At 39.3% G+C, this 14,091-nt stretch overlaps 1 protein-coding gene across 20 annotated transcripts in view; it reads left to right on the plus strand.

Annotated features, from left to right (window-relative positions):
- EPB41L3 (erythrocyte membrane protein band 4.1 like 3) overlaps window positions 1-14,091 on the plus strand; it is a 143,193-nt gene that overhangs the window by 114,042 nt on the left and 15,060 nt on the right. For 9 of the 20 annotated variants that reach the window (XM_053938726.1, XM_053938658.1, XM_053938720.1 and 6 more), the window contains exons 10-14: window positions 339-436; window positions 1,880-2,055; window positions 4,146-4,366; window positions 7,882-8,448; window positions 12,456-12,509. In XM_053938726.1, the coding sequence (XP_053794701.1) occupies window positions 339-436; window positions 1,880-2,055; window positions 4,146-4,366; window positions 7,882-8,448; window positions 12,456-12,509 (1,116 nt within the window). The remainder of the gene's footprint in view (window positions 1-338; window positions 437-1,879; window positions 2,056-4,145; window positions 4,367-7,881; window positions 8,449-12,455; window positions 12,510-14,091) is intronic. The other 11 variants (XM_053938731.1, XM_053938738.1, XM_053938758.1 and 8 more) reach the window with 4 other exon arrangements.

Below are 14,091 nucleotides of genomic sequence, written 5' to 3' on the forward strand. Positions count from 1 at the left end.
AACACTTGAGTGATGTTTTCTCAGAAGTCTCCCAAGTCTTAACTGATCTCTTTGTTACTTTAAGGTATAAAACATCACTGTCATTATAAGAGATCTCTTGCTCATTAGTAGTGTTTCCCCCTAGAAATGATCCTCAAATATCCATAGATTATCATTTACAGCTTCTTTCCCAGAATTCTTTCTGTAGAATATGGATACATGTGGTTATGTACATGAGCATATACATTAGCCCTTGCAATGAGGCGATACAGGTGGAGGAAATGAAGATGAACCTGTGTACACTGTCTAAAAATAGATGCACAGCATCAAAAACATACTTATTCTTTTTTCCTACCTAGTTTGAGCAGTTTGAAAGCACTATTGGGTTTAAGTTGCCAAATCATCGTGCTGCAAAGCGCTTATGGAAAGTGTGTGTTGAACACCATACATTTTTCAGGTATGTGGATTTCTTTTCCTAAAGATGTGATGTAAAACACAACAGAAAATATCAGTTTTGTCAGCAGAGACAAAACCCTTCAAATCAAATTGTCTTTTTGATCATGAGGTATCTCTGAGCAGATAAAGGAAGGTTATTGCTTTTTCAAAATTTGAGGTGTTGAACCCAAATTATTCATACTATTTCAGATAGATACTGCTTAAAATCACCATATGGTCCTAATTAATCACTTTGCTTTATCTGTGCCACGATATTATCAGCTGCTGTAATTAAAGAGATGAAGGCCTCTGCTGCCTTACTGCATATAAGCTTGCATAGAGAGAACAGCTTATATGGAAGATTGCTGAAGGATGTGGCTAAGAGTTTAAAAAAGAAGAATATTTTTCTAAATTATATATGAAAGTACAGACAGTAGTCAGTCATGTTTTTTTTTTGTCACCCGGAATACCCAACCCCTAGCTGTAATTTTTTGATTACTAAGGAATTTTACACCTATTTTTTTCACCTCTAGGAAGAACGGAGACAAATGTGGGATAGTGAAATAAGTGCTGTAATTAGTTTGTGCTAAGATAGTCACTAAACAGATACTTTAAAAGGGAAACCCAAAAGAGTGAGATTTTCAACAGTTTGAATGGGTGTCCAGTACTTAAGAACCCCCTCTGGGGAATGTTTGGGAGTACTGAAGAATTTCCCTCCTTTCCTAAAACTGTTGGTTCAGGCTGTCTGTACATTCATATGAAATGTGGTCTTAGCAGCAAAAGATCTAAAGAAAAATGGAGTGTGCATTTTTGGGATATTTTCTGATTTTTAATGAAAAATCAATGTCTGAAACATAGACTCCATATCAGGAGAATGGCTTCTTCAGCCAGCTGCCATGCCCAAAATACAGAGGGTGGGAGAGCTCTAACCTGAGAAATGTCTACACCCCTGTGAATGAATACTGCCTGTCATTCACTGGAAATCAGTTCTGGCCCTGTCCTCAGCATAACATCACCATGTTAAATTTGAAGAGATACATCTGCATTTCAGCCCAATCAGGGCCTCTGGTACAAGGAACACCTTCTTTTTAGTTTTGGTATTCAGAAAATAGTAAATTTGATTTTCAAGCATGAAAATCAAATTAATAAATAATCAAAAATAACCAGAAGTTATTCTAAATATTAATACTGTAAAGGTGTTAGTAGGCAAATAGAAAGGATCAAGCATGAAGGATCTGAGTGATTCTTGCCCATTTGGAAGAACTCAGATCTTCAAATGCTTTAGCTAAGTGGTTTTGTCATGCTGTATGAGGGGCATCCTTTGATTCTCTTTTAGCCACAGACCACTGAGGCACAGGTCACGATGGAAAGTGATACCCAGCAGTCGTCTTCTCTCCTCTGCAGAAACAGTGGACTGATTTTGGAGGAGGGGGGAATAACAGGTGCACTGCTTGGTGTGTTTTAGGCTCCTGCTGCCAGAAGCACCTCCAAAGAAGTTCCTCACACTGGGCTCCAAGTTTCGCTACAGCGGCCGGACGCAGGCCCAGACGAGAAGAGCCAGTGCCCTCATAGACCGTCCTGCACCTTATTTTGAGCGGTCCTCTAGTAAACGTTACACCATGTCTCGCAGCTTAGATGGGGGTAAGGTCCTCTCAACTGACCTTATCAAACATTATCATCACAGTGATCACTGCTTTAGATTAGGTGTAAACCTCATCTTCTCCTCTCCTTGAGATTTGGCTGAGTGGAAGCTGTGAGTACCTGCACACTCACTGCAGGGGTAGAGGAGGATGCAGAGAAATTCCATGCTAAATGTACTGCTGTGGTCCTTACAAAGTGTTTGGCTGGAGGATGTCCTTTGGAACTCACTCTTCACAGAGCCTCTGTCGTTGGCCTCATATCTGCTTCCCTAATTTGGGGAAGGATGGGAATGACCTGCCTGCCCAAAAATGTCAGGCTTCAACACTTTTTCAGGGTTTGCGTGAGTGACTGTTTGGGTTTTGATTTAATCTGAGATTTTCTTCTGTGTAGGTTTTTCACTTGTTTGTTACAATCCAGAAATTATTATTTCCCTTGAGTAATAAGACTTGATTCCAATTACCTCACATGCTGATCCAATGAGCACTAAGAGACATTTTTCATATGTTATTTTCAAAAGTATGAAATAGAGAGTAACATATTTAGGTTAATAGTACATCCTTCCTCTCTTTATCCTTGCTTCATGGAGGTCATGGTTCTGCTGCTGACTTTGGTGAAATCAGTATGTAGTTCAGAGTATCAGCTACTTCCATCAGCTATTACTGTTGTCAGCTGTTGAGTAAAAAGAGGCTCTAGTTTTGTAGTTTATTTTTGTAGGAAAAAAGAAGATTGAGACTAAACTCAGATTCATTACAGATTAAAAAAAAGGAGAATTCTCTTGCAGAATATCACAAATTGCAATGAGTATAATTGGTGATGGGGAGGGGAGAAGTTTTAATTTAAAAGAACACGTGACAAGCCTTTTTCTCTCTCTCTAAAGGTGCTGCTTGTCATTGATTATTTTGGAATATTCTAATTCTGATGTGCTTCTTGCTCGTTACCAAGCAACTGGTGACCTGATTGCTGTGCATGTGTTTCAAAGCAGAAATTATCCTTCTGCATTATTTTGTTTGTAACATCTAAACAAGATGTCTCCCTCTACTCCCTTTGCTTTCTCCTGCCTCCTAAACTTAATCCCAAGAGACAAGACACCTGAAACGCTTTACCCAGCATTTGTTAGGCTCTGCAAGGTTTTTATTATGTTAATCTGCCTAAGAGCAAATGGGGGAAAAGAGGTTTTTTAAATCAATGCTTATGTCTTCACTAGCATTGTTACTGTAATGCAGATGTGTCTGTAACATTCTGCATTGCGCTTACATTGTGATCCAGACTCTGTCATTTGTTACAGATGCAAATGAGTTTATAAATTTGAATAATCCTATTGGTTTAGAAATTAGTTACCCAATAGTCAAGAGCAGGGTCTGGGCATATGTTAAAGTTTTGATTACATTCTATCTGTAAAGGTACTATTTCTTTCAAAATAACTATTATATATTTAAATCTGATTAATTATTGAGCACTTGCATCCTAAAATATTCTGGTTGGGTCTACTGTACTGAATGTCATCACTTTGCAGAATTTTTAGGATAATAAGCTCATCTAACTGGCAGACTTTAGTACTCAATAATACAAGGATCACATTTCCTTTTTCTCAGGTATTATGCCTGTGTTATATCAATGCAGTCATTTTCTGTAATGCAGCACGTTACTAAATCTGCGTTTGATCTGCATTTTTATATTCTGACAGATTTAAAAAAAAAACATCTCTTCCACCCCCATGGCTGATGTCATAGTTGGTTCTCCTTATGTTTCCTGCCTGATAACTGTGGAAATGCATTGCTTTTTTTTGTGTGGTGTTTTACTACAGTAGTAATTTTAACGGCTTGCTAACATTTAACAACTGTGTAATGCACACATTAGCTACAGTAATGTGTGTATACACGTCCATAATATATGTGTATGCATATAAAAGCTACGAGCTTCAAGTAAACAATTTATTTAAATGTATGCACATGCTTCTGGTTTCCTGAAACATGACATAATTGTGTTTTCAGTGTTATCTCAAATGTTTTTCTAAACCAGCTTTTTTAATTTTATGCAGCTTCTCAGCAAAAGCTATTTCAGATTTTCCCTCTTTAAATATTTGCTTTTAGCATCAGTGAATGAAAACCATGAAATGTACATGAAGGATTCTGTGTCTGCTGCAGAGGTTGGTACTGGCCAGTACGCCACAACAAAGGGCATCTCTCAGACCAACTTGATAACCACTGTGACTCCAGAGAAAAAGACAGAAGAGGACAAAGATGATGAAGAGGGCAAAAAGAAGAGAGCGGAGGAAGTCACCCCGATTTCAGCAATACGCCATGACACCAAGGTAGAATTTTCAGAGTTTTGTATTAAACAAGGCTGCCTTGAGAGTGCTTGGAGAAACATAGAATTTTTAGGGAAGGGGGAGAAAGAGGAAATAAAATTAGTTCTGTGAGTGGAAATATACTATGTGTATTTGCATGTCTTGAACCAGTGTTTTTGTAGTCCTTTCAGTTTTTGTATGATGTTGTAAAAGTTAATTCCTGCCTCGGACTTTTTTTTTAAATATGTTTAACAGTCAGATTGATGTTTTCCACACAGCAATCAACAGCTCTTTGGGAAATGCCCAGAAGTAGCCTGGTGGTGCATGTTTGTTCTCTTGGTTTTCAGTCATATTTTGACTTTAGTATGGCCATCCTGTTTTTTTTTATTTTGACAAGGCAACAAAATAGTTCTGTATTCTTGTATGTAGCTCTGTGCTTTAAACTGTTTCTCTTATACTTCTCATAACACTGTTTCCTTGCATGAATTTCAGTGGGCATTTTTTCTCTATTAACTTCTGGATACTAATCTGCTGTTATAAGCAATTATTTTCTGGCTTACAAAAGCATTTGCTTCACTTGTTCGAAGTTTCTGTTGAAGAAAGCATTTTTTTATTGATGGTTCTCTTATCAATTGTTAAATTTGAGTCATCCCTCATCATCTTCAATCCCACCACCAGCACACTCACATACACACATGGTTGTGCATAGTATCTACTGAGATATTAAAACAGGATAAACCAAACAGAAGTATGGAGAAAATAGTAAATAGAGATTGACAGTGAAGAGGAATACAGTAAAATAACATTCAGAAAGTGTACTGTGGAAAGCACTTGCTAAACAAGTAACGTTTACCCTCATCTTTTAGGAAGAAAAACCTTGATATATATATATATATTTATATCCACAGAACTGTCAAGTATGTAAATGTTAGAACCTGAACTTTTAGCGTGATCATATAAGGCCACAATGAGCCACATAGTGAAAGGATCAAGTCCTCAAAAAGAGTTGCAATTAAGGTACTGAAAACCAGAAATAAATTGAGTTACTGAAAATTGCAAATGAGAGAGATTTTCTTTTGAAAGTGTGTGCAGTATTGTAGCATTTAAAAGATAATCTCCACAAAATTTTCTGGGGTCTTCTTGAAACTCCGTTAGTTTCCACATGGAGAAAGAATTAAGAAAATCAAGTACATAGAAAACATCCAAAAGAACTAGTTCTGTTCTAAGTGTTTGTTAATTTAAGTCAATGAAAGGATTAGTTGCATTTTGACGATCATCTAGCTATTCCTTATATATGGCTAGAAATACTCAGAGATAGTTTAAGAGACAGTTTCGTGGAACTTATATATGCACAAATGATTGGTTTTTACCCCCACTCAAGAGATGAGTTCTTTTTAAACCATCATAAATAAATAGAGTTTCAGTTCCGTAATCCTACAGAGATCTCAGTCCTGCTTCCACATGGACCTGCTAACAGATTTGTCTGTCATCATAAAGAGAATGTCTCAAGAAACACAATACAAGCTTGAAATCAAATCCCTTTTAAGGGCATATAAATGTTTTAGGTATGTTTGCAGCTTTTCCTTAAGACATTTTGCCTTTGTTTTATCCGTGTGTATTTAAGTACCAGAAGTTATTCTAAATATTAATACTGTAAAGGTGTTAGTAGGCAAATAGTCTGAATTAGAAAAGAATACATTTACTTTGGATTTTTGTCTTTGCAGCAAAGAGAAGTTGTATTTGTGTATGTATTTAGCTCGCACAAAAACCTATGAGTCCATCAGCATTGTTTTGACTTGAGCTTACTACATTAAGCCCATAAAGACATTTTTAAGTGGTTTGAAGCTAGGCTTGGTTCTGATTGCTTAGTTTGGGAATGCAAATTCCTTGATTTGATAGATTGTTAGAGAAGAGAGAAAGGGAAATATGAAAGAGGAAGGAAAGGAGTTCTTCCATGTAATTATTTGGCTTATGTCCCATTCCTACCATTAATATACCTGGTAAAGTTCGGGCTTAGTAAAAATTGGCATTTAAAACTTGGATCTGCTTTTTGCCTCCAGTTCAACACCAGCTTGAACTGGAGGCAAATGCTGTTGTGGCTTTAAAGTAATTTTGCTTTTGTGAGCCTGGAGTGAAAGTGAAATGGCTGTTATAGCTCTCTGGGGAGATGTGGTATGGATGGAGCAGCTCAGGCACTGAGGGTTTGGTCATGGATCCAGTGAGCCACTTCAGCTATGTGCACTTGTTAGATCTTGGCCAAAACATCTCTGATTCATCAGCGTTGTGGCAGATGTGTTGTACTGGGTATACATTTTGGTGATGACAGTAGTTTTTGTCCTTCTGAAGACAAAGTAGTGTATGCTTGCAGGGAACATGGGAAATGACAGTCACCATTTCCACTGAATCACCTCCCTCCTACCAGTTTTTTGACATCAAATGACCTGAAAGGCCAGTTGAATGCGCTACAAGTGGCATATCAAAGCAGATCCTGCTTGTTGGTAGCCAGTATTCTTGGCATTTTGGTAAAACTTGTAGCAAAAGCATCATGGGCATTTTTGCCTCTTCAGTATGGGTAAAGGGTTACATTTTGATTATGAGAAGATGTGGCTGTGTGGGGCAAGGACCTCTCTCTAGTCAGCCCCCCTTCAGATCCCAAAGTGAGAGATTATGGAGTCTTCTGAGCCACAAGTCTCAACTCCCTTCTTTCAGTGTACGGCCGAAGAAGTGGCAGCGTGGAGGGGCTGGCAGGTTGCATGGCTCGGAGGGGCTGAGCCCCCAGCACTACCTGCTCAGGTTCACAGTGAGCAGAGGTGAGGGCAGGGCTGTGGTGATGCCCAGCAGGGACCAGTGGTGGGAGCTGTGCTGAAGAACTGGCTGCTGGGATATCTGTCAAGCAGTTTTTTTCCATCAGGAGCATTAATGAATGGATTTCTGCTCCCCCCACTAAACAACAATGTGTTTTAATTTGGTTTACGGCCTAGATTTTTTTTTTTTTTTAATATTGCAATTGAGGAATTTAAAGTCCTTGGAGTTTTAATTATTACTGCTGAGGTTGTCCAAGGCATAGATGGGAAGAATTTAGCCCCCACCAGGTCTCCTCCTGACTGCAAGAATGCTGTCACAAGTAGTGCTGGTACCAGAAATATGTTCCAATCTTTGTTGCTCCCCATGTATTTCATGTTTGAAAACTTTATGATCAGAAACCAATCTTGCAGTAAGTGGAAATTGGCAACACTTGAAACTCCCTATGTGGCCATGGAGGCTTTTATGTAAATCCTGTGCTGCAGAGGACTAGACAAATGTTGAATCAAGAAGTTGCCTTTTGTAAGCTGGAAGCGTGATTCGCTAATACCTGTGGTGTGTGGCATGGGAACATGCACCATTCAATTCAGTGGAAACCTGTAGTGTTAAAATACTGTTTATAATTTTATATATATAATATATATTATTTATCATCACGGAAGAAAATTAACTAATTACAGTTTTCTTTTTGTCCTTTTGCTTTTGCGCCTTGTTTGCTGCTCTTTCTCTATCACCAGCCATCTTTGCTTGGCACTGACTCCCACCACTCCTCGCCATCCTTTCAGCCTGGCCCCCATGTATCTTCAGCAAAGCTTCGCAGGAGATGCAAGGAGAGCACTCGGACCAAGTCCTTAGGCTGTGAGGCCCCCAAAGAGAGCGCTCCAAAACACAGCGAGTTGGAGCCAGACTCTGACAGAAAGGGGCGAGTTTGCTCCGCCGAGCAAGACATGGCTTTTGGCTACAAGCAAAAAGCTGGCAAAGGCGGAACACTGTTTTCCTTCTCCTTGCAACTTCCAGAGTCATTTCCTTCCCTCCTGGATGATGATGGCTACCTGTCGCTCCCTAACCTCTCCGAAACCAACCTTCTGCCTGCCAGTGTGCAGCACTACCTCCCCATCCGCTCCCCCTCCCTCGTGCCTTGCTTCCTCTTCATTTTTTTCTTTCTGCTCTCTGCCTCTTTCTCAGTGCCATACGCCCTCACTCTCTCCTTTCCTCTGGCTATGTGCCTCTGCTACCTGGAGCCCAAGGCGGCCTCCTTGAGTGCCTCACTTGCCAATGACCTGAGTGACAGTTCAGAGGAAGAGGTGTGTACCTCGGCATCGAACACACTCTTTTTTGTGTTCAGTGCTTCAGTCCTAACCAGTGTTAGATTGCTGCAATAGTGGTCCTACTTTCAGAGCCTCATTTCTGTCTGTGCTGATATGTTAGAAGGGTTTTTTTTTTTGGTTTGGGGGTTGTTGGTTTTGGTTTGTTTTTTTGGTTTTTTTTTTCTTCTTTTTAATTTTTTTCTCATGCTGGGAGTACAGCTTGGAGCCCAGGGTTAGGCACAACACTGTGTGGAAGAGGCTTGGCTTGAACTGTGTCAGTTGGTGCAAAGTGACTAGCACTAAATTATAAAACATTTCTCTTCCCTCTATCAGTTTATACTAGGGTTAGAATAGTTATCTAAATAGTTGGTATTAAGTACAATTTTCTGCATAATTACTGAAGCATGCAAATATATGAATATGTATCTATATTTATTTTTATGACTAGCTACCTAACAAAGATGAGCACCCTCACCAACTTTAGTATGTTCAAAGTCCAGATGGACTCAGCTTTTTGCAAAAGGCTATCAGCTGTAACTGAACCCCAGAAAAGGCTTTCTGGTTCAGCAAAACCTGGGTCTTGATTTTCAGCCTTGATCCCATTTCTGCTGCAGAGTAAATTGTTTTCCCATGGTTAAATCCAGAATACCAGTGAGGGGTCAGATTGGGACAGCTGTTGTGCAGCTGCTGCAGGAGCTTGCCATGTGGGCTGTCTTGACATTTGCAGTGTTAGATTAGCACTGCCAAAACTGATGCCTCAAGCCACCAAGGTCATCATGGGCAGATGAATCAGCTGCAGTAGGAGTCTGCAGTGGTTCTGAGTACTGTGGATGTGATGGTATATCCAGAAGTAGGAAAGGAATCTGCTTAAGTAACAGAGTAACTGGCATCTCAGTTTTTGCTGGAGCCTGATTATTCTTTGTTGACAGAATAAAATAATGAGTTCAGGTTTTCCTTGATTTTCTATCTTCTTCAATTTCAAATACAAAACTACGGTTTTGCTTTGTATATAAAGAAAAAAACCCAGGTCAGATAATCAAAGACCAGTTGGCCATGTAAAAAGCCACCTTGGCCACTTGTCAATAGTCCATTGCTCTTTTCAATAAACCAGCTTGAACATTCTCATCTGCTGCTGTTGGTTTTGTAAGACTTGGTGCAGGATTTCATTTCATTTTTATGGAAAGCCAAAAGTCACATCAATTTGTCTTGTAAAAACATTGTCTTTAAATGCTTTTGGCTCTGTGATGCCTTACAACTAAATAATAACGTACAATTTCTGATAAAAGGCATCCAAAATGCTGCTGTCTTATTTCTTGTCCTCATTTTGAGACAGCATTTAGGTCTCAATTTGCATTAGCTCTGCACTTGGATTAATCTAATAGCAGTAACAGCATTAATATAGTTCCAGCTCTAGAGGCAATAATGAGGCAGTGTTTATGTAATACATTAGTCTGTTCCTCTTTCAGAAATGTGGACTTCTTTTTGTTAGTAAAGTTGGGAAGTATTGAGCATAAAAACATCTAAAATAGGCTTTTTAGTACCGCTCTTTTATGAAGGTGATTACTCTGGCAGTGCTTCCTGGCAGACAACACAGACTTGTGCCTAATCCACGGGGTATTTCTTGTTCAAAATATTGCATGAAAGTGAATATGTCTTAAACTCGGGCATGTCTGCATTACATTGGCAAAACAAATCACAGCAATTATGATCACAAGGTAGGAGAGGTGCAGCCACAGCACATCAGCAGAAGCTGCCTTCTGTCCTGCTCCAGCCCTCGCCTGCCCGCCAGCCCCACCTCAGCTGTACCTCAGCCCGTTCTGGAGCTGAGCCTGGCCTTTCTTAGTCTTCACTCCAGAGGAGACCTGCCTTACTCAGCCTTAACTCACCATTCCCTGCTCTGTGATAACCCCAGCTCTTTATTTCAAGTAACTCAGTAATGTTGACTTCGACTCCATGGCTGTTGATTGGCTTATCAGCAGACACGTATGTTGCAATAAAGCAATCTTTACACTTTATTTAGGATTTCATTTAACTTATGGCAAAAGAGATAGGAACCTTTCCCACCCCCACAGCTCACAAAAGATTGCACACAGAGATGCAGAAGACTACAGCCAGTATCCTGAACTAGTGCCTTACATTGCTGAGCTTGTTCTCCCTTGAGATATGCATCTGGAGTTAGCCCATGCAGTCAAAGACAGAATCTCACCCTTGGAATTCATTACCTTCTGTGTTTTTACTTTAGCAGCTAATTTTCTATTGACTTCAAGTTCTTAAAATGAACCCTATATGCCAGACTTGTGTTACAGTGCCTTGACACAATTTTTAATTCTTTTTAAATGCCTAGATGCATTCATTCCTCTTTGCTTCTTTTTATTTTTGTAAACAGGAGTGACAATGCTTACTTTTTTTTCTATTGCCATACCTTTACAATTGCCTATAATTTTATAAAGACATGAGATCCTTTGTTAATAAAGAAACAATTTTCTAGCATTTTAGTGAAAGCAATTGGACCAGCCTGATAGACTGCTTTGACATTACACTTCCATTTCAAAATAAATGTGGTCCGTCTCAAGAGTGATCATGGCTTGAAAAACTTCATGTAACTTGCATTCATGCACTTAGCAAGTAGTGCAAAATGCTTGTTTATTCTTCTGTCTGTCATACAAAAAATACAAACTCGTCAAAGAATAAAAAACAAAGCTATGAAAAAAAATCAAAACATTGTCTTATGAAACAATGGAGTTGTCAGAAAATGGCAAAAAATTGGAGGAAATTCAAAGCTAAGACTGATACTGAATCCACCAGTAGGCTGTTCTTTTGTTCTTGTTCATATTGATGTGATTGGAGGATGAGATGTGTTGTCTTGGCTTTAAATTGACTGCCTAAGTTACTATCTAAGGACCACAGAAAATCACTAATGGATTTTCAGAGCTTTCACTGCTATCAAAACAACTTGGATGTGCCAGTCTGGGGCAGTAGGGTGCACTTTACTTACTAGTTTTCCATATGCTTACCTGACATCAGAGTAGTTTTTTGAACTCTCTTCTCAGCCTGTAGTAACCTCCACTCCACTCTCTCTTAACTTTGACACTTATGTTCTCCACTTAAATGTTCTTCATGCAAAGTAGGGATAGATCAGTATGTGCAATGCTGTGCTTTGTTTCATTTTTATCACTCATACCTAGTAAGTGTTTGGAGGGTGGGGGGAGTTACTTTTGTTTTTCTCCTGATTTCATCCATACTCTTAAATGGAATGGGAAGTCTTTTTTCTTCTTTTAATGGCAGTTTTCTTTCCTTTTACTATCATTAACAATTATCAGCTGTTCTTTATTGGAACCAAGTGGGATCTGAGCCTTACCATTACTCCACAGACAGACAGTAGATGGGCTGGGGGTATGGTTATTTGAACTCCTTGGTAATGCAGACAGCCTCATGGTGTGTAAATGTGGAGACAAGAACGACCTCTGTACAAATGAGGGGCTGAAAGTCAGATGACTGTTAAAGTAGCTTTGTTGTTGTTTTTTTTAATTGTCTTTTTCCCCTCCAGATAAAAAATTAACCACTACTTTATATTGGCTAGAACAAAAACTAATTTGATAATTTTCTGTAAAAAATCATTATGGGAGGAAAAGTTTGATTAGAAAATATTAGTCACTTTTTTTCCCCATTTTTTTTAAGCTACCTGGTTTTCTTAAAGAAAAAAAAATCTGCTATTCAAATAACACTTTTCCAGTAATGTTTTGTTTGGCTTATAAATTTGTTCCAGTAAAGCTATATACTGTGTACAGTACGCCTCGAGTCTTCCTCTGAGTCTGTTCTGTTTACTAATATAGCATTTTTATTTTGCTTCTTTGACATGTGCGTTGTTCGAAAAGCAATGCTAATGCAGTTCAAGGGATGTTGAGTTTAACAGTTTCCCGTGTGAGCCGCGTGTACTGATGAGCTGGGTTTATTCTTTATTCCTGCCTTCTTCTCGGGACCCGGGTACTTGTCTAACCCAATAGACTGACAGTGAGCAGACGGATACTGCGGCTGATGGTGAGACCACTGCCACCGAGGTTTGTACAGTCGCCAGCACCCAGCTATGGCAAGGGGAGAGCTTTTGGCCTCGTCTCTTCCCGACCCTGGGCCTTGGGGCTAGACCGCATGTCTGCTACGGCAGCTCAGGATCCCTCCCTGCACGTGTGTGCATGTGCGTGCCTGCAAGCGGGAGAGCTTTGCTAGGAGAGTTGAGTTTCCGGTGCTCCCCATGGGTTCCTCTTATTCCTGAGTTCGGTTTGGAAGCTGCAAGGCCTCTGCATTGTGCGGTTAGTGGGGCAGTGGCAGTATCACCCGTGCCACTGCTGCCCACCCGGTGGGTTCTGCTGGCCAGATCGTGCCCTGGGGTTTTTTGTGTGCTTGTTTGCTCTTATACTCTGAAGCCTGAGCGGGAGAGTGGGGAAAAGACAAAAAAAAGCTGTTTTCAAATTTACTGAATATTCTCACATTTTAAATATCTAAGTTTTTTCTTTAATGTAATTTCACATGGCATCTTCAAATATGGCCACTACTAGTCCAGGTATTCTTTTCAGAGGAGAAATGCAAAATGTTTCTATTTTCCTTGCACTAAGAAGCCTCATATTCACAACATGGTACATAGACTGTGCAGGCAAATTCAACCCTATGTGACTTCACTGAAGTGCGTATAATGCTTTCATAATTAATACGGTTGCAGCTGCAAACATGAGCTGAATTTCGTCTGACATCTGCTAGAAGACAGTGTCTTACTACAAACATTACTCTAGGTTTTTAGAAGGATCTCATTAATATTTGAGACTTAAAATTATCATCAAGGAAAAAATTTGTGTATGACACGTCAGGACGATTCAGCTTTGGCTGTAAATAGAATAAATTTGAACAGAGTTGTAAAGTAATCAACAGATTTTCCCATGAGTCATTTGTCTAATTAGGACTATATGAAAAATTAACAATAAAATAGCAGCACGGGCATTATGAGTCAGAAGTACAAGATGCTTTAAAGTGCTTATTTCACTCCATAACTTCAGGCCTTGAGCACTTCAGAAAGTAAAACATAATAATAAAATTGTGACGTTTAAAATGTTCAGTTTATTACTCAAAAATGCATATTAATATCCCTAGTTGCCATCTTTATTTAGAGGAGAAGATATAGCACATTTCAGTTTTTCTTATGGATACCTGATTTTCAGAATGTATGGTATATCTGCCACCTGAAAATTGCACCCTTGGAAACAGGGCTGCTGGGGTAGTCCTTAGGGTGTTGCTTTTGAAAAAGTGCACTGAAGTGGACGGGATGTGTGTGCCATTCCAGATGATAGGTTGTGAAAGAATGTATACAGGCTAAATATTAAATAAAATTACAGAAGTACAGAAAGAGACTATGGTTAGGGAAATAGCATTTTAAGCAAATAAAATGTGCTTCTTTCTGTAGAAAATGTTGCAGATTGTTTGCCCTTGGTGAGTTTATAAAAAGCTTTGCTTGTGGCCTAGATTATGTCCTATGTGTAAATTCTGGAATTGGGGAATTCCAAAGCATTTGCTGTTGTTGCGTCCTACTCTAGCTGCGACCTTGGTGAGAAGGTGCAACTGCTGCTCCATAAATAGAGATTTATGAATGTGGAG

The sequence above is a fragment of the Vidua chalybeata genome, chromosome 1 (genome assembly GCF_026979565.1).
Source record: "Vidua chalybeata isolate OUT-0048 chromosome 1, bVidCha1 merged haplotype, whole genome shotgun sequence".
Classification (NCBI taxonomy): Eukaryota; Metazoa; Chordata; class Aves; order Passeriformes; family Viduidae; genus Vidua; species Vidua chalybeata.